The sequence below is a fragment of the Dermacentor albipictus genome, chromosome 7 (assembly GCF_038994185.2).
Source record: "Dermacentor albipictus isolate Rhodes 1998 colony chromosome 7, USDA_Dalb.pri_finalv2, whole genome shotgun sequence".
Lineage (NCBI taxonomy): Eukaryota > Metazoa > Arthropoda > Arachnida > Ixodida > Ixodidae > Dermacentor > Dermacentor albipictus.
The window spans coordinates 99,568,968-99,590,005 of NC_091827.1; the positions used below are offsets into that span (position 1 = coordinate 99,568,968).

Consider the following 21,038-nt stretch of genomic DNA (forward strand, 5'->3'; position numbering starts at 1 on the left):
TTGAATCGCCGGAGCGCAAGTCCATGGGGCAGGTGTGACGTCACGCCACGTGATCCTCTACCGAGAGGCGTCGTAGATGCGCTCGCTTGGAGCCGCGCCGCCGCGGTAGCACGTGACTTGGCGAGGGTTCTGCTTTGCCGGCGCTTGGTCGCTCAGTAGGTGTTCTGTGGCTCAGTCTCGCCATGGGTGGCGCGCCAGCTGGGCCGTCTGTGCGTGCGCTTCAGCGCAAGCGACAAGGTGGATCAAATAATCCAGTAGCTATAGCTAGATAGCCAATGTGCGAACTCTCAAGCAAAGGCAAAGTTGCCTGCTTAAACACCGGAGCAAGGGCCAGATTAGCTCGTTACAGAGAAGCTTACCAAGCGCGGAAGCGTGCCAAGATCGAAGCTACTGCAACCGCCGCAGCGTCGTTCAGGGCCGGTATTTTGTAGCGTTGCCTTTTCCGATTCTATGCTTTTTCACGCTTTTGGTGGTCAGTGGTCAGAGCGACGGTCTGCCCGCATTATCAGCGGGATTGGACGGCCGTGTGTGGTGGATGATAAGAATAGCATAGAATAAGGCATCGCTACAAAATAGCGGCCCAGTAGAAGACGAAGCCATGGTACAAGCAACGGCACCCACAACGAACGTTTGACGAACCGCACCCTTTGGCTCGCGGCAAGCTTGACGACGAGGCCAGTTTTGACCGCGACTTCATGGACAACCCATTCGGTCGCGTGTATAACGTGTGTGCAAGACTGGCCTAACAACTTTAATAATGCATTGTGTGCATAGCCTTTGCAAAACCAAGGCGAACAGACATTTCTCTCCCGATAACGAAGTTTAAGAACGTTAAACCTCAGCTAACGTTTTGAGTTCGTGCGGAAGACCGACGTAGTCGCTGCTGCGACATTTGCTGGCACCTCGACGGCCAAGTGATCTTCCGCTCATGGAAAGTCTGCAGCGTGCTTACCAATCGTTACGCACCGAAGCCGTTAGTGATAGTACAGTTGTATCAGTTTCATTGCCGGACTCAAAGGGATGGCGAAGCGATCAAGGGCTTCATTGCGTAGCTGCATAAGTTGGCGGACCCTCGCACCTTTGGCGGGGAGCTAGAACGTTAACAACCTGAGGGACCGAATCGTACATGTTATTCGGGACGATGTAATGAGACGGCGCCTGCTAGAAGAGCCTGAACGGACACCAGGCCACGCTGTCAAGATCATTAGCCGCACGAAGTCGTCTTTACTGGTGCCAAAATGATGACCGGCCTGGCGGATCAGGTAGTGACAGAACTGGTGAGGCTGTCGGTGATTGTTATCGCTGCGGCGGGCGACACCACGAGCGGTCGCGCAGGTTCAGGAATCTGTGGTGTTTTTGTTGTCAGGAAAGAGGCCATGCAACAAAGAAATGCGAAGGTGAGCAGAAAACTCGAACAAGACTGCAGCGCACGGAACATAAAAATGGACGGCAAGGAGTAGGACTGGCCATATCTCAACCTAAGCGTGCGGTGATGGCCGTGGATCTGTTAGACGCATCATCCGAAGGAAAAATCGTAGAGACAGACGTTGGCAGTTTGTGGTCGCTAGACGCTAGACTGTGGAACGGTGAATACCACCGTTCCACAGTCTGACGCCGTGAATGTCCTGGAGCCGAAGTTTTACGCCATAGTAGTCGTGGAAAGTCAGTCGCTACGCATGGAAGTTGATACGGGGGCCGTCCACTCGGTGATTGGTGAGGCGGAGCTCACGAGGGTGTTTCCGGGGATGGCACTGAAAAATTACGATGTCAAGCTGAGAGGCTACTTCAGCCATCAATCGGTGGTTGTGGGGAAGGCGACAGTGCTTGCCAAGTTCGGAGGAAAGCACGCTCGACTACCGTTGTTCGTCGTCAAGGGCGGCTCAGAGGCCCTGCTGGAGAGGAACTGGGCGAAAACTTTTGACATGCCGCTCGGCAATCTGCTGAACGTGCACTCGGTCGATGACGTGAAAGACCTGCAGGTAAGCCGATCTCCTGATATGTTTAGACTCTCGGTAACTTTACTGGAGTGAAGGCCAAGAGTGCCAGAGGACGGGAAACCACGCTTCAGGCCGAAACCAATGCCGTTAGCTCTGCAAGGGAGGTATTCTGCAAAAGTCCACCTAGTGGACATATCCATTTTATTTGCTGTTGAAGTTTTGATTGGCTCGGCTGCGCAGCGCGCCTTCAGCAAGCAGGCACCGTAGTAAATCATCACTTCAGCAGCAGACAAGATGGACATGTCCACTATATAGGTGGACTCTTACAGAATACCTCCTCAGGACATGGTGGCGCAGGAACTTCAGCGGTTGCAGCGGTCTTCAGGCCAGTGCGGAGCGGAGAATGGGCGGCACCGTTGCTTCCGATTTTAATGAAGAACGGAAAAATCCGATTGTGCGGCGAGTTTAAAGTCACGGTAAACCGTGACTCGAGACGTATCGAGTATATCGTATGGAGGATATCGAGACCTATCCGATGCCATGGGTCGAAGAAATCTGGACACAGCTGGCAGGAGGCGTGACGTTACCGAAATTGGACCTTCGGGATGCATACCAGCAAGTGGAGTTGGATAAGGCGTCTAAGAAATTGGTAACTGTCGACACGCAGCAGGGGGGGGGGGGGGCGGGGGCGAGGATGACTATTTCAGTGCAACGGACTGCCATTCGGAGTGTCTTCGGCACCTGCAATTTTCCAGCGCGAAATGGAAAGTTTGTTTCGCGGTTGCCGCCAGACTCGTGTATTTCGACGATATTTTGCCGCCAGACTCGTGTATTTCGACGTCTGAAGCGGACCACCGTGACAATCTGGAGGAACTGCTGCGGTGACTGAGTGACGCAGGGTAAAGGTTGAAACTCCCAAAATTCGTGGTCGCGGCAACAAGTGTGGAGTACCGGGGATATGTCATCGATAAGCATGGTCTGCACCCAGCACCTGAGAAGGTCGAGGCCGTCGTGCTGACACCTGCCCCATCCAACGCGAGGGAGTTGCAGGGCCACCTCGGTCTGCTCAATTTTTACAGAAGATTTCTGCCGAACTTGTCAACGGTGCTGCACCTATTGTACGGTTCGCTCAAGAAAAACACGTCACGGCACTGAGGGTACAAACAGGAAGCAGCATTTGCGCGAAGCAAACAGTTACTGACATCCGCAGATCTGTTATATATTCTATTATAACGGCAAGTTACCTCTACTACTGTGATGTGACGCATCGCCATATGGCATTGCAGTTGTGCTGACACATCGGCTGCAGTTCAGAGGATAAGCCTGTGGCGTTTCCATAAAAGTTACTCACAGCAGCTGAAAAGGACTACAGCCAATTGGAGGAGGAGGCGCTGGCAGTGGTGTTCGATGGGCTAACGTTCCACCAGTTCGTGTGGGGAAGGCCGTTTAAAATTTTCGCCGACCACAAACCTTTGCTGGGACTGTTTGGCCGTGAGCGCCAAATACCCCTTCAAAGTTCAACAAGGATGCTGTGGTGGGCACAGATACTGAGCGGCTGCAAGTACACATTATGCGACAGACCAGGAGCAATCTTGGGAAATGCAGACTCTTTAAGTCGTTTACCGCTTGCTAGGGTATCGCCGGGGGATTCCGAGATCCAGGACATGTTCATGTTGGAAGGTGTATACCCAGATGTTCTCTCAGCAGCTGTGGTAGGGTCGGCAACTGATCAGGACCCACTGTTAGCTCCCTTTGCGTGCGGTGTTGTAGCCTGGAGAACACTTACCACAAGGGCAGAGTGGCAGCCTTTTGCAAACCAAGTGGAGGAATTCTCGATGAGGGAGGGCTGTGTGCTACTGGGGAGCCGGGTGGTTGTGCCGGTATCACTATAAGGGCGACAGTGTTGGAGCTTTTGCACGAGAGCCATCCTGGAGTTGAAAAAATGGAGTTGGTGGCCCGTAGTCGTGTGGTGGCTAGGCATTGACGAGGACATTGCTATGAAGATGAACAGGTGCACGGTCGGCCAGGTGCATCGGAAAGCTCCCAAGGCAATATAGCAGGTGCCATGGCCGTTCTCAGAGAGGGCGTGGTGTCGTCTACGCATTGATTTCGGTGGGCTGTTTCAAAGTATGTACTTTTTAGTACTCGTGGATGCCTACTCTGAATGGGGGAAGTAGTCCGAGAGGCGTCACCGTCAGCAGAGGCGACAATTGCACGCCACCGCACCATCTTTGCTACCCATGGATTATGATACGTCATAGTGAGCGACAATGGACAGGTCGTTCTTGACTCGTAATGGAGTGCGTCCTACTTTGATTGCACCGGTCCACCCTGCATCCAGTGGGGCCGCGGAGAGGGTGCTACAAGCTGTAAAGGACACGTTCAAGAAGATGCAGCCTGAGGATTTTGAATGCCGAGTTGATAGATGCTTGTTATCACACAGAAGCACGCCTCTTGCCTTCACCAGTCGTTCCGTGGCCGAACTATTGATAGATAGACGCCTGAACACGGCGTTCGGTTTTCTGAAGCCAGACTTCTGCAGTAAGGTACATTTCCGAGAACTACAGCAAAAGTTGCGCAGCGATTCTGCAGCCAGCAGAGAACCAGTTCCTCAGGCAGGCGACACTGTCTAGGCAAGGGACTTAAGGTCAGGACCCAAATGGGTGCTTGGAGTCGTCGGAGCAACCGCCAGTTCATGATGAACTGAGGTGCAGCTGTCAGGTAGGGCAGCGTGGAGCCGACATGCAGACCACCTGCGGTGCCGCCTGGGAGGCACAAGAGGAGTAGCCTATATCAGGAGGGGACGGCGGGAACGAGCAGCAGACAAAAGCGTCCGCACAGCCCTTGTTGGTCGAAAAAGAAGCGACGGCGCCAGTGCGTTCCGCCGCTCTGGGACGTGACGCGCAAAAAAGTGTGCCACCCTGACCGGCGGAACCGAGTGGCAAGGCAAGTGCCAGTCCTGCTGGCGCTCCAGCCGTTCCTCAGACACAGTTGCTTCGGCAGTCGATCAGGGCGTGCCAACACCTACAACAGTATTCGCCGTAGCCCGAATATGAAACGGAAGGGATGTTGTGTCGGAAGCTAGTGCCACAACTGAACACCAGATGGAGTCCCAGGGAGCGCACCATCGACAGCGGCTGGGTGCTAGGCGGAGGAGAAGCAGTAGGTACACAGCCATGTTGGCGGCTTCTATCGTAGTTAAACACTCTACAGTCATCATAACAGTGAGTAACCCGAATTCTGTGGTCTCTGTGAGATACAATATTAAATAGACGAATTGTGCCGTGATTGAGCGCCAACAATAGTGCTACTAGAATTTCTTACCACTTTGCGTGATTTGGCTAAAGAGAAAGCCTGGTGCACGCAGCCAGGAAAAACATGGCCTTCGATATAGGTTTGTGTTACCTGGTTGGAGCCGTCGCTGGGGCGTAGATTTGGACACCACCTATATTTTATTGTAAACATAATTCAATGTTGTATAAAACATGAACGGCAAGAACATCGGCTTGATGAACAAAATATTACTTTCTTACGGCTAAAAGACTTTTCACTGCTTTCTACCAATGGTGAAGTATAACCGCTATCGCTCTCACCTATCATTGTTTCCGACATGTTCCTTTAGCGCGACGACATCCTCAGTGCAGATCGGAAAGTAAGGATAAAATATTCACCGAAGCTTACGCTAATGCTTAATGCGAAATTCGAGCGCATCTCTATACGTGTTTTCATTTCACGATGTGCTAACTGGCGCGGGCAGTCTGTCGTGCGGCACGTTGCGCACGGAGCGACTGCCTCGTTAATCGGGAGATCGCGAGAGGCAGCGCGTGGGAGACGCGTAGGCACGATTGAAAGCAGCCGCCGCGGACAGACCTCCCAGATGACACGCGCAACTCTGGCGCCATCTCGTAGCTATCGCCGCCGCACTACGCTTCTCACGCTATCGCCACACTTTCCTCCACCTTCCTCTCGTGTCTTTCATCTCCCGCTGCGCTCCGCGTCCGCTCTTTAATCCTTCGGTGTGCTCGTTGTGCGAGTGTGAAGTGATTATTAAAGAGAAATGGAAGAGATAAGTGCAGTGCCGTAACTGCCTCTCACAGGACACCTCAACAGCACTGCACGGGGAAAGGGGTGTGGGGCGAAAAAGATGGAGATAGTGACCGGAATAGCAAAAAAATGGCTGTGGCTTAGCTAAGGTTAAGCCCAGGATGCGAAGCATACTAGCCTTTATTTTAGTTGTTGAACCACTGTTTAGCCTGGTGAACTGCTGTTGCTTGGCTATATTTGGTTCGGCTAGGCGAAGGAACAACTCATGCGTTACTCTGCTTCGCCTTCAAGAGTGGAACGCGACAGCGTTCCCGTCGACCCGCCAAGAGGTGTAACACAATGGGCTACGGCGCAGCGACTACGCGCCCCGCATTGGACGCGGTGAGCGTCGAGCAACGCAGCGTTCGGCGCGGCAACGAAGTGTGCGCCTGAGCAATCGACGCACGCCTGAGCCTTAGAAACAGTTCGTTTCTAAGGCAACACCGCATTCACTAGAGGCGCTTTTGTACCGCTTTGAAGCATCGTACTCGTGGCTCAGTGGTAGCGTCTCCGTCTCACACTCCGGAGACCCTGGTTCGATTCCCACTGTTGGAACCGCACCGATGGCACCAGCTATTGGAATCCCACCGATGGCACCGGCTGTTTGAACCTCAGTGCTGACACCCATTATTGCAATCGGACCGCTGGCGCCCGTTGTCGCAAATGGGTCGCAAGCCCCAAGGGTAGCGTTGGCCTGGCGGCCTGGGGCACACTGGAAGCATCCGAAGGTCCCGGCAAAGCATGAGTCGACTGCTAACAGAACAACTTGTTTATTCTAGCATCGCAAAAGAGCGGCCGGTCAGGTCGACCGAAGTGGAGAGACGGGAGAGCACGTTACTCAACAGAAGAAATCGGAGCCCCTCTCCTGGCGTCCGGGGGCAGCTGCTCTTATACTCTTGGCGTCGCGGGCAAGAAGGAAGGTCACGGGACGACACCACGTGACAGCGAGGCACGGACGGACTGAGACATGTAGAGACGAGTGTAGTGACGCATCAGCCGGGCCGGCGCCGGTCAGACCTCCTCGCTTCACACTTGGGGAGCTCCTCTCCCCGGCTGCCGCGCTTTGACAAGCGTGGGCACACACACACACACGCACACACAAAGACACGTGGCACTGAACATGCCGGGACGCGCTCGGCGGGGATGCGTCGCGGCCGCTCCGAACGGGCCAAAATGTCCGCCGCTTTGAACGAAGCCCCGGCGTCCGTTGCATCCGCGCAGGCTACACCGCGCGTCGTAGGCGAAACGTAACACCACCCAGCCCATCTTGCAAGAGTTGAGCCAAAGCCACCTAGAAACAAGCGCAGCTGCTTATATACCGCCGCGAGCGACGGCGCGAGTTGGAGCCCCGTTTGTCCTCTGTCGTGACGTCACGGTGTCACGTGGTATGGCATGGGGTCAAAGGTCATTGAAGGCGACACCGCCGCGCCTGAGGAGCTGGGTTGAGCTCTCGTAATATGCTTCGCATAAAAAAGAAAAGACGACAATGTAGCTAAGCGTTTGCGGGGCCTACGGCCGCGCTCTGAGGTGTGTTGCTTCACAGAATTCCATCAATGCCGAAAATGCACGCTTGATGGAATTGGGAGCGTTGGGGAAGAGTAGGCACTGCAGGGTGGTGGATGGCAAGCCACATCGGCGGTAGGAAGCGTACAGAGCCTCCCTGTCGGTCCCGAAGGCCGGGCAGTGACGTGGAAGATGCTCCAGTGTCTCCACGCCGTCGCAGCCTCCACACACGGGGCTGCCGGTTGCCGTGAGCCTGTGTGTGCGCGCCGTTGTTTTGTAGCAGCCATTGCGCAGGCGGAGAAGGAAGGCGCAGTCAGCCCGAGAGAGGCCCGCACGCGGGAGCAGGCGCGGGCGCGTTCCCGCCGCGACGCGCCGATCGGGATGTTGCGCAGTGAGGCTGCGCAGAACCGCTGTCTTGGCCGCGTCGAAGCTCGTCACCAAGTGGGTGAGGGAAAAGCGCTCTCCGTGCGCCGCCTTGGCGAGGGAGTCAGCCTCCTCGTTGCCTGGCAATCCTATGTGTGCGGGTATCCATGAAGCGCCAGGTCGCAGCCTTGATTCACGATGTGTCGCAGCTTGCAGCCAACTCGAACAACAAGGGGCACTCCGGCGTAGTCCCTGGCCAGCATGCAAGGCGCCGCACGAGAGTCAGTGAGAATGGCCACACAATGTTCGGATGTTCCAAAAGGAGGTCGGCAGCGAGATCGGTGGCGGCGAGTTCGGCCACTGTCGATGACGCGGCAAAGCGCAGTCGGCACTGGCGAGTTTCCGAGATGTCCGGTGCCGTGCAAGCCGCAGCACCAGACCCGTCGGGCGTCACCGTGCCATCGGTGTAGACGAGAAGTCGTCCTGCCAGTCGCTCGTGCAGTAGGGAGGCGGTCTCCTGTCTCATGGCGCACACCGCCAGGCACCGCGATGTTCACGTCGAGCAGACTGGAGTAGTATGGCAGGGAGACGAACTGTGGCGACGACCCGATGAGCTTTGAGAACTCGGTGGCGCACTTGCCCATTCCCGAGTTCGGCAGGGAGTGGAGTCTGCAGACGAGCCGCTGGCCCTGTGGTGAGCGCTGCAGGCGCTGAATGTGGTGGCGCGACTGCTTTCGTGCACGAAGCGATGGCGGCCAGTTGCCCACTTCCGCGAGTGTCGCCCCTACTTGGGAGGAGCGAGGGAGTTCTCGCACCGCAGTACGGTGCGCCATGTCAATGGCATTCCAATTCGCCGCTCGAGCGTTGGTGGTGGGGAGGGCGTAGAGTGCCCTCGATGTGGCCACAGAGTTGTACACGCGCAGTGCGAGTTGCGGCGTGCATCCGTGTCCCGCGCGAGAAGAGAGCGCGCGGCGCTGGCGACCTTCCTTGATTGCTTGCAGATGTGGGAGACGGCCGCATAGAAGTTGACGCGGCAGTCGATCTGCAGGCCGAGGTAACGGACGCTCTTGCGCCACGGGAGAGGGCAACGGCGCAGAGTCAGCGGTGGCGCTTCGGAACGTGCTCGCGTTCCTCGCGGGTGTACCAGTTGTGCCTCTGTTTTGGTCACCGACAGCTGGAGGCCGATGCTTCCCATGTACTGGTCCACCGTGTCAATTGCAGTCTGGACAGATGCACGCACCTGATAGCCGACTTGAGTAGGGCCAGTCTCAAAGAGGGCGATGTCGTCAGCGTAGATTGCCACCCTTACTTCGTGCGACATCGCTTTTGGGATGTAGTCCGGAAGTCGCGCGAGGGCAAGATTAAACAAAAAGGGGCTCAAATGTTACGCCGACGCTCGCTATAGGAACGGCAGAGGAACGGCAGAGGTGCTCCTCTTATATGTTGCGTGGCGTCTTCCGCGTTACTGCTATATGATAGTACAGCCTGACCAGTAAGCTTTCCGTTGCACTAAAAAAAAAAAAAACGGATACCTTAGAAATTGGTTGTCAGTCTCTTTAAAGCACAGAGAAAGCGAATACTTATACATAGCACAATAAACAGACAGAAACAGGCAGTGCCTGTATGATTGGCTGAACCCAGGGTATGGGAATATAGTATACAGCTGGAAATTTTTCAACATGGTGGCTCTGGCATGACTAAGCACACGTAAGGACTAAATCACTTGTACCGAACGTATGTCCTTTGTTCATGATAAATATGTGGGCGTGAGAGTTGGTGCGAGTGTGTTTTCATTAGCGTCTCTTTCGCGCTAAAAAGAATGCAGCATGCCCATAAGCTTCGCAATAAGTTTATGTTCATGAAAGTAATACCTAGGCGAACACATTGTATAAAAGCATTATTATAGCCTGATTTGAATGCAAGGTAGAAATAAGTAGCTTATTCGAAATGCTATGGTCTTATCCATAAGTTGATAATACAATATAGCACAGTAAACGATTGTGCGCTATCACAACAGCAAGGAACATTGTGCGCAAATTTCGTTGGTTATAAAATCTCCTGCCTGAAAATTGGAGCAGTTTAGGATGCAGTGCACTGTCTTGTGACTGTGCGCAGTTTTTGCACAATATATGACATGTAACTAAACTGCTTCGTAGAGATCTTGTTAGTGCGAAACGAGACGTAGGACAACCTAACCTAATATACTTTGACAATCCTTTGCCTCGTTTCGCGCTGTTTAACATGGTGGAACACCGACCAGCCCGGTCACATAGCTTAATTACTGCAGTTCATTAGTATAAATGCCAGACATCAGCAAAATTTCAATTAAAAAGACTATCATGAACAGCACTTAAAGTGACAACACATGGAAACCACGTGCCATCAGATGTCGATGATGCTTGGCATTTCTTCCGCGCACTCAGAAATGTAACGCTTTGCACTCTTACTTGCCTGGTGTTTTTCAAGAAGCTGCGAATTCGCCTTCGTGAGCGTCTCTCGGATGCATCCCCAAATGATTAATCGAAGACGAACTTGAAATCCTGGCTTTGCCTTACTTCAGACGCAGGAAGTGGCATGTCCGCCATGTTTTAAACATTACTCTGCGACGGGCGCAGATGAAGATAAATTCGCAGTTTCACTTGACAAACAAGGCAAATAACAGTAACCAGTGTTAAATTGAACGATTTGGCCTATAATATGTGCCCTTGCTGCAGCATTTAAGAATAATAGTAGTGGTAAGCGCGTGCTTTTTCATCAATCTTACAAGAAAAACGTTCGTCACTCTATGCGTCATGAGACAGAAGGTGTTTACAGTAGAATAAACGCTTCGTGTATCTTGTAATATATGCTGATATACTAACATATGCATAATATGCTTCATCTTCTTCATCATCATCATCATAATCAGCATGGTTACGCCCACTGCAGGGCAAAGACCTCTCCCATACTTCTCCAACTACCCCGGTCATGTACTAATTGTGGCCATGTTGTCCCTGCAAACTTCTAAATCTCATCCGCACACTTAACTTTCTGCCGCCCCCTGCTACGCTTCCCTTCCCTTGGAATCCAGTCCGTAACCCTTAATGACCATCGGGTATCTTCCCTCCATGTCCTGCCCGTGCCCATTTCTTTTTCTTGATTTCAACTAAGATGTCATTACCTCGCGTTTGTTCCTTGACCCAATCTGCTCTTTTCTTATCCCTTAACGTTACACCCATCGTTCTTCTTTCCATAGCTCGTTGCGTCGTCCTCAAGATAAGCATAACATGCTTATCTCAATATAAATTTTTGCAGACTGGCACGCTCGCCGATGACTGAAAGGTGGGCAAGGTGGTTCCAGTGCAGAAGCCTGGCGATGATCACAGTCCTTTAAGTTACAGACCGATATCATTAACATCAGTTCCATGCAAATTACTTGAACATATTATCTATTCCGCCCTCGTCACTCACCTTGAATCCGATTCTTTTTTTACAGATAATCAGCGTGGTAATCGAAGAAATAATTCTTGTGAAGCAAAGTTAATCGCTTTTACTAATGACCTTTTTTGCAACTTTGGATCGTTCCTCCGTCGTTGATTGTATATTCATTGATTTCGCTAAAGCATTTGATAGCGTGTCTCATCCTCTTCTGATTTTTAAACTTAGTGAAATAAGCACAAATGATGCCGTATTAAAATGGATTAAATGTTTTTTGCGAGATCGCACTCAGCACGTCACAGCTAATGACCGTAACTCTAATCTTGGACTAGTAAGGTGGTGTGTTCCTCAGGGATTTGTACTAGGACCTCTGCTCTTCCTAATCTATAATAATGATCTTCCTGATGTCGTAACATCATCAGGCTATTCGCTGACGACTGTGTTATATACAGGAAAATTTCTAATCCATCTGATACTAATGTTCTGTAGAATGTCAATAATATCATTTCTGCATGGTGCGACACTTGGCTCACGAAACCTAATATATCCAAGTGCAAGGCAATGAAAGTAACACGAGTTCCTTCCAAAGCTAACCCGCATCCATATATTCTTAATGGCTCTCTTTTATCATTTGTCTCTGTGTATAAATATTTTGGCGTACACATCGGCAGTGACCTTTCATGGAAAACGCATATCGAACACATATCTAACAATGCTAATCGCATGCTTGGTTTCCTTCGCCGTAACTTTTCGCTTGCTCCGGTTGCCTTAAAATTTTGTATAGAATGGTCGTATGAACTAAAATGGAATATGCGTCTTTCGTATGGGACCCCAATATGAAGTCATTGATTAATACTTTAGGATCTGTTCAGAATTGTTCAGCTCGTTTTATTTGGCTAATTACTCGCGTGCATCTGGTGTCACACTTATTAAAAGTGCCCTAGACCTTCATTCCACGCGGCGCGATCTTTCTCGGCTCTCCATTTTCCACAAAATATATTGCGCAAACGAATCACTCTAACAAAGCCTCTTCACTGCTCCAAATGGCGTATCATCCCGCATTGATCATCGATTCAAAGTAGGCATTTCAAGTTTCAGGACTAACCAGTATTTTTATTCTTTCCTCCCCAAGACCAGCTCACATTGGAACCACCTGCCCGCCTGCATCGTCTCCATTCCTGAACCTGAAGCTTTCAAATCTGCGTTTCCTCGTCACCTATGTTAAAGCTCTCATAAATATTTATAAATATGCATAAATATTTACCACTCCTTTCTGTAACGCTTCAACGGCCCTGATAGTAACCAAATAAATAAATAAATATGTGTAATAGCGGTCTCGCGGTGTTCGCGTGAAAGTACGGTATGTTCGTTCTAGTATCTCGCTCGGTCGTCTGCAATGCTGCGCCGGTATTCTCGTAGCGCGGCGCTATGTAGCCGCATAGCAGACGATCGAGCGAGCATGAGTGAGTGTCAGATTGCTGCGATAGTATGCTACTACGTGACCACCGCAAGGCGCTGATTTGTCAACTATCCCGTATGCATCAACCACCGACTCTCAATTAAGAAATAAATAAATTTCCGTTTGCGTAGCATACAGCGAGATATAGTGGGCCTTCGTCAAGCTGCAGACGATATTTCTTCGCGCAGTCTTTTGGTGCGATATCTTTTCTGTCCCTCCAGTTTTGTTAGTTGCGGTATAACATAAATTCGAATTGGATATATCGCCCGTCTTTCTTTTGAAAGGTCTGCAGGCTATTTACGTGGTACCTCAGCTTTCCCGTGCCCACTAGGGAATCGTCGCAGCAACCTCAAAACCACTTTGTTGTTTTCTTAATTTGTTCCTCGCAAAATTGCACGTCCTTGCCGTGACGCTTAAGCACAAGCCACCAGGAAACGTTTACCAAGCGTGTCAGATACTGGGCAGTCTCGGCAATTCTCCGCTGTAGGTTAATCAAACCATTGCCGATTTGTAATCGGTCATCGTCACTTCTTCGTGTTACCAATGAGTTACGTCCGCGGCGGGTGCGAAGGCGCGGTGAATCGGCATATTACGAGTGAGAGTAATGAACGGGATTGGGGAGCTAGATTTCTATCGCAACAATCATATACGAAACCATCTCACTTTGAAGCTATATAGGAAGCGTTCAGGAAATAACTCTTGTTTATATTGAAACGCAGAGTCAATTTATTTATAGAGCCAAGCCTGCAATAAGCCTAAGATGCAAAATAAAAATGAGGCACGACATAAAAGTATTATCGCAGGTACTCCCATTCAGGATCGATTTAATTTTCCATACGGTATTCCTTTGCTTGATTGCCTGTTGGCTTGTTGTATACAGGGTGTTCCACGTAACTTGAAGCAAGGATTTAAAGAAAGTTGTTAACCGCAGCTGGGTGAAACAAACGGCACATGGCCTGGCGTCATATGGCGCTCCTCAAGCTATTCTTTTATATTCCTCCTAATTGATTGGGATATATTAGTTTTTTTTTATGTTCACTTTCGGGCCCAGTGCGTTTCATTAAGCTGCAGAGGAGGCTCAAAACTGACGGATCCAGATATTTTTTGCGGCACTGTACATGCTGCGTGGTGATTTAATTTCGCGTTTAAAGAAAGCCCGGGAAATATGAAATAAAACCACGTGGCCGCGCTCATGCGCTGTCGTATTGCAGCGCTCTCAACCGTGCGTCTAGCCTGTGGCTTATCAGGAACGACGGCGCTACGTTTCCATGCGCCACTTTCAAAGGTGCTGACGCATTGTGAAGCCAGTGCGTAGAGCCGCGGCTGCTCACTTCGCCACGGTGCGCGCGTATGGTTCTTTCGCTCGAAGCGGGCTTTCTTTAAACGCGGGGGAAAAAAAAAAATCACCACGCAGCATGTACATTGACTCAAAAAAATTGAATAGTTCGTTTCTGAATTCCCTCTGCAACGTGAAAAAACGCACTTGGCCCTAAAGGGAATATTTAAAAAAATTGTGTAATTGATGTTATATAGTTAACTGATTCGGTGGAATATGAAATACACCCTTTGGAGCGCCACGTGACGTCAACCCATATATGTCGTTGGTTTCATGCAGCTGCAGTTAACCTCATTTTTAAAATCCTTAGTTCAAGTTGCGTGAAAGACCCTGCGTAGTCAGCATCCTAAGGGGGCACCAAAGAGAGTTAATAAATCAGTTTAGATTGCGAATGTATTCTTATATAACTATACTTTCGTTGATTTCGCGGCAATATAGGCCCATGATTTAAAAAAAAGTGAAGCTCAAAATCCTGTTTTTTAATTTCGCGTCCAGACCACAAGACCGTATACGGTACGCCAGTCTGACGACACCATCCTCATCGCATTTGGGCGACTGTGGCTCGATAAAACTTACTGAGACTTGCAGAGCTCAGCCGTCGACTCTCTTGAAATACAATGTAGTTCACTGTTACCAACAACAATTTAACAAGCCCCGAGCAGACATCGTTGAAATTAATGACGTCACGGTAAGCTGGTGCGGTAACTTCAATGCGGCGTCTTTCACCCGTCCTTTTTTTTTTAATGATTCAGCATTCTTTGGCGAGCCCCGCAACCTTGTCACGCGAAATGGGTAATGCCTTGTATTTGCACAAAAATGCGTATTTTGCAAAGGCATTTAATCGTCATGATAGTCTAAATGTAGGTGATTGGTACCTTTTAAGCGATAAGTAACAATTTAAAGCAAAAAAAAAAGAAACAGACAGAGCATACCCATAGAGGTGCATAGGGCTCCGTAGAGTATGCATGGAGAAGGTTATAGTATAGGGGTGAGCCAACTCAAATTTGGGGGTGGGTCGACTGGAAATTTGAGGGTGGGGCAACTTGAAAATTTCAAGTAGGCCAACGTGAGATTTGTCCAATTGAACGCTGCTGAGCGTTCTTTCAGTTATGAATTAGACGCTTGGCGTGTCTTCATTGGGCCATCCGAGGTTGGTCAGAAGGTGGGCGAGAGCTTGCGTGAACAAGGAACGCGCGCATGACACAGGCTTGCGAGATCGGCAGCGAGGGTGACCAAAGCCACCTATTTTCTAGGTGGCTTTGGGGTGACACGGCGTGGCGGCGATGCAGCCTCCCCTCACGCAACGCCTCACTCGCTACAGCGGCAAGTAGAGGTCCCGACTTTCGGCCGCTGTGCTCCGTCGGGGCACGCTCGTGTCAGTTGCTGCAACTGCATTGAAGGGGCCGGGGGCGGCGAGAAAATCTGACAATAGTCTACTATAGCCTGAGCTTTCTTTGCCACCGGAAATGCGACGGGTAGAGGCGCACAAGTTAGGAAAACCAAGTAAACAAAAGTACGCAAAAGCGAAGTCGTAGCCGAGACAGACAATGCTCACGCATTAGTAGACAGTTCTCGGAATTTCTGTAGCCTTTCTTGTTGCGCCTTTACTGGCTTACCAAGTGTTTTCTCTTGGCATTCTCTAATGTCCCTTTAAGCCCACAAGGCCCATCTACCGTTTCGTATCACAATATTTGAATAAGTCCTTCCTCGCTATTCTTATCATAGACTGTCGTAATCGAAAACAGTAAAATCTTATTTGAGTTAAGTATTGATATAGAAAATAATTACTTAGTGATACGTTAGCTCTACTATCCACTTTCGGACACACGCTCCAGCATTTCAAGAACCCTCAATGGGCCTTCGAGTTTCCAGTGCCTAAATCAGAATTTTGAGGCGTCAAACACGTAGAGCGTATCAAAAAGGATACATGGGGATTTTTGAAGCTAAGGTGATATTTAGCTTTGTTCCGTTGGGGGTGAGGCTGCATGGCATCGCTCTGGACGGCCATTGACGAGCACCTATGCTTCGGTGAACAAAATCTCGTTAGTATGCCATCTTAGTGCAAGGTTTTTTTTTTTTGCAACGTGGAGTGCACGCGCTTCTCCGATGCTCGCTGATGGCCGCGACGTGCGCGTTGAGCAGGCTGAAGAAGGTCCAGGAGAAGAAGAAGCTTCTGAAGGCGCGCCGCGACGAGGAGCTGGCCAAGTTGCAGCCCAAAGGCAAGCTGGTGAAACAGGAGCAGCAGCCGCGCAACATCCTCCAAGACGACTCCGGGGACGAGGACATCCTCTTCACTTGATCGAGCCGCGCGCCTTCGCGGCGTCCCCGCTGGTGGACCAACCCCTCCCGCTGGAAAGCCTGTCCAAATCCAGATTCGGTAGAGAAACGGGGTTTCTCTCTCTCTCTCTCTCTCTGCAGCCGGGCGAGTTCATCACCTGTGCAGTTCCCGTCATTCTGCTCTCCTTTTTTTCTTTTTCTTCATATTTTTGGCTTTGAAGAGCGTCTGAAGACAATAAAACGCACGGTGAAAGCTAAGTTAAGACGCGGAGGTGGAGCGTCCCTTTTTCTGAGAACAGATAGAGAGAGACCGGAGGTGCTATGTTGAAGAAATTCCGCCATATTGTCGCATTTGCGACTTGGTCAGCTCTGATTGGCCCAGAGGCCTGCTAAGACTTATCTGATTGGCTAAAAAATGCCGCCGTTACAGCATTTGACAATGTGGTGGAATTTCACAATGTCCAAAAAAGTATCCCGAGTCGCTGTTTCCGGAAGCATTTGCCATGCTAGGTCAAATGCTTGGCGGCGTTGTGACGGACTGGAGGTCGCGGTTCGCGTTGCTGGTGGGGATTCCGCGAAATAGGAGTCGTGTCAGCCGCCTGGTCCAGCGGGTTCATCATAACACACCCTCTTCCTCGCTAGCCTGCGCCAGTTCTATAGCTATAATGTTCCTGTATGCGCTTCTATAGTAAAAATATCACTGTCGCTCGAAGGCGAAGCGTTGAAAGCGCCATAATGGTTTAGCGTTTCGCTGAAGCCGTCTCAGAGAGTTGGCGTAATGAGCACAGCCTATGGAGTATCACGCGCTGTATCTCGATGGTGTGATTAGCCGGATTCGCCATCACCTTCGTCGGGTTTGCAGCCAAACGCGCTTAGCGCAGTGGGTCAATAGTGACGCTATAGTTTCGGTATTGGCAATAAAACGTCGCCATGACACTGGTAGCCAAAGCAAAAGTCAATAACTTTTGCATATGTGGCTCTATATTTTCAACCTACATAACAATACAGTGAAGTGATGCAATTATGCGCAGAAATAAAGTTTGCTTTTGGCTGTTTTCTTTTTCGACATCTTATACATTTGTTTTGTAGCTTGTTTCGTTGTGACATTGGGCGGCGCGTTTGCTCTTCTACTTTTCTCGCTCTTATCGCTTCGGCTGCCATTATCTTCGTCTGCTTCGGCAGATTTCTGTGCACGCGGACGTGTTCTCGCATGCACCGCAGGTGAAACCTTCCTTTTTGTGCCTGCGAACGTTCGGGCAATGTAAGAAAAGCTGAGGAAAGGGCACAAGGGGTTCTGTGCGGCTGTGTGGTGTAACAACTCGGGAAGGAACAGCAGGGCGAAATTCTTTCGTTTCCTAGCGGACGAGAGGTAAGCACACTTTTTCTGCCGTCGTTATGAAGAAACAAGCGTTATTCTGATCAAAACAGCTATAGGACGAAAGAGCTTCCGCTGTTGCTTACTAGAGAATATCATTTTTTGTTTTGTTTTGCGCGGTGCATTTTTCTGTGATGCTGTAAAAAACTGAAGCTACTTGTTGACAGTTCCAGATTCTCCGGTCGATGCTAGCTAACGCACAGACGAAAATTTCGATTCAGTATATGTTAGCGGTTGCTCTTTATTTTCTTCATGCGTAGAAAACTTGAGATTTATATTTGCCGAAGGTATTTGAACGCTTGCTGCACGAACTGGTTACGCTTGAGCGAATTCCGGTGAACAGTTTTTTGTTGTGACATTACCACCTTTGAATGGTCATGAACACGGCAGGAGTAAAAAAAAAAAAGAAGGGTCACTTATGTAGCTGTCACAGCTGGTGTTTTGAATTACAAGAAGTTTGAGCTACCTATGTGACGACATATGTTCGCTATACATTTTTTGTTTATTTATTCAAAATACCTTACAGGCCCTATGGGGGCATTGTGTAAGGGGGGTCACAAAATCAAGGCATGCTACTTCGAATCAAGCGTGCTTAGAAGGACATATTTTTCGTCGTTTAATCATACTCTCAAGTTTGGTTTCACATTTAGGTGTTATTTAATCATCAACACGGGGTATTTTGCCCATTTTTTCAGATGTGACATATGGTGAACGTACGCTAAATGGGGCGCCCCGGCGGGGCTGACGTGGGAGCAGATGTACCACGGCTACCGCCTCTGCTCGGACCCTTTCACAGAAAGGGTCCTCGCCGACCCGGCCAAAGCAAGACTGTTGTGATCGGCTGTGCCGACTGTTGGAGTGGAAGAGTGGTTCGTGATCGACGAAGGTAAAAAAAAACAAGCTAATTGGGGTTGCGAATGTGTGCTTCTGTAATTCATTATTATCCTACGGAAACCAATTGACAAGACACAGCGCAAGTGCCATGAGCACGGCGAGCGCTGTCTTTTCTACGTCGGCCGATACGGCGCCGTGTGCCATGTGAAGTGACGTAGCGAAATTTGCTCCGCGTGTACCAGGAAACCGCGTACTTGTCAGTTATGTTTATTGCTTGCTCACTTGCAGTGCGCGATGTTTCCGTTTATAGGCTAAGCTAAAGATCCGAACAGTTTTCGCTGGTAATGAGCGAATTCATACTCGTAAAAAGTCGAAGCCTAGTTCTTGCCGCGCGCTCCAAGTGCACTTTTCTCCCCTAAGCTTGGTTTGCCTCTTATAGCAGAAAGTCTTCGGACCACAAATTCCAATTCCCAGTTGCCTAGTAGCTTAGTTATTTCCAAGCGGGGAATTAGTTTTTTTCTTATGGGCGTATTGCAGAAAAATGGTGCCAAAGTAAATAAAACGATCAATTACATTATCCTAGCAAGGTGAACCAAAAACTTTCATCTGTGAAGAAAAGTAGCCCTAAATAACTGATGCCTCGTATTGTCAGCCAGTTATCAAGAAACCAGCAATACATAACATCTTACAAATAATATAGCAGTACTAAAATTTGAAGTTTGCTTACTAAATGTTGGCGGCATATTTCTGCTTGAAATCCTGCAACCAAGTGTAATCATTACTGGCCTGCATGAATTGAAAGTACTGTTTTACGAAAACAGTTTTTTTTTGTCACTTGCACTAGCAATCTAATAATGAACGGGCTTTTCATGTCATGTGTCCGTAGAAGTGAAGCGATGTCATATGGAACGCATTTGTCGCCAGTGGAATTCGCTTTACAGTGGAACGTGACACTCGCACTCTTAAAACAGTTGCACCCGTTGGGGTGTATTTTTGTCCCACAACGATAATCGTCATCTGCCTTGCTTGCGTTTCCTTTCCTGAAAACTCGGCGCTCGCTACTTTCCTGTCGAGAATGCTGTCACGCTGGTAATGCGCAAGCCGTTTGTTACTTGGGAGTACCGGGCTCGCAGCGTTAAGGAAAGAAAATATGGACAAGACAGATGACGATTATTGTTGCGGGACAAGATACGACCCAAAAGGTATAAACATTAAGAGTGCAAGCATATAGAAGACGCTATGCTTGTCCTGTGTGCAGTGTTGTTCTGCACAACGTGCAACTTTGGCGAAAATTTGTCTACTAGCCCAACAAGATGTTCGAGCGATATATCTGTCTTTACAGGTTCTACACCGCTGCAACGATTCTAAAAGCGGGAAATATGTGCACCGGAGACCGTAGGCGTTATGAACCGACTGAGGAATCGTACACCAAGGTATCTAAGCCAGCTAAGTTAAAGACCATCACCTCGGGGGAAGAACTAGAGAAGTTGATGCATCATGTGAGCTTAGACTTAGAGCGGAGCCAGATGACATTCCATCATCGCAAGAGCAGGGGAAGCACATGGAGATGTTTTCTGGAGCACATTGGCGTAGTCGCGCACTTGTGTTGTGTGACCGCTGCACTGAAATATTGGCTAAACAGCAGTATACTAAATTAAATATTTTCATCTAATATGTGTTAGATAGACCTGCTGCAGCAGTTCTGCTATGCGTGGCTTATGTTGCTCATAAATGATATCAATCTGGATCTCAAAAAAAAACATCGTGTGAGGAAGTCCGCGGCAAAAAAGAAAGACACAGAAGCATGAAAAATAGGAAATATTTCCTTATTGATATGTTATTCTTTTTGTCATTCTAATAGTTCTTGGGGCGTTCTACTGATTAGCCTATATTTACAAAATATTTCGGCACGTTTTGATATTTGCATAAACATCGTGCCCCGTATTGTCTTTGGGCAGACAACCATTGATCCCACACTTGCACCCTTCTCTTTCGTAATTATTATATAACTACCATACATGGATATTGGGATGCTAGAATCTTGTTGACCTTACTTCAATAAAGTTGGGAAGTACTAATGTTGATCGGCACTCCTGGCTTCATGGTTTCATTAATATGGCATAAGGGCACGCGCGCGCGCGCGCGTGTGTGTGTGCGTGGGGGGTGTCTCTTTTCGGCAAAGACGCGAATAATCTTAGTAAGCCAAGAGAGCATGCTGTGTTAGAAACGAGTGTTCTAGAAAAGTTGGAATGCTTTCGCCTCCTTATTGTGTCGACATCGAAATTCTCATGGTGGGTGACCTCCATCCAATGATTAAATTCCTAACATGTCACGCCCAACAGTCCTATGCGTCAAACAAGTCGCACGAAACAGCCTACATACTCTTTAAGAAAGTGGATAATGTGGATACGGTTTATTAGAGGCAGGTCCTGAAAACCATTCAAAAGCAAATTG

General features: G+C 49.4%; 1 protein-coding gene and 1 long non-coding RNA gene across 2 annotated transcripts in view; both read left to right on the plus strand.

Moving 5' to 3' along the window:
• Vha36-1 (V-type proton ATPase subunit Vha36-1) overlaps window positions 1-16,638 on the plus strand; it is a 74,642-nt gene extending 58,004 nt beyond the window's left edge. The window contains exon 7 of the mRNA XM_065450289.1: window positions 16,241-16,638. Coding sequence (XP_065306361.1) covers window positions 16,241-16,397 — 157 coding nt within the window. The 3' untranslated portion in view covers window positions 16,398-16,638. The remainder of the gene's footprint in view (window positions 1-16,240) is intronic.
• An 877-nt stretch (window positions 16,639-17,515) lies between these two features.
• On the plus strand, window positions 17,516-20,662 carry LOC135916865 (uncharacterized). Its single transcript, XR_010569095.1, has 3 exons — window positions 17,516-17,744; window positions 18,446-18,636; window positions 19,927-20,662. It is a non-coding gene; the product is annotated as an uncharacterized lncRNA (long non-coding RNA).
• The last annotated feature ends 376 nt before the right edge of the window (window positions 20,663-21,038 follow it).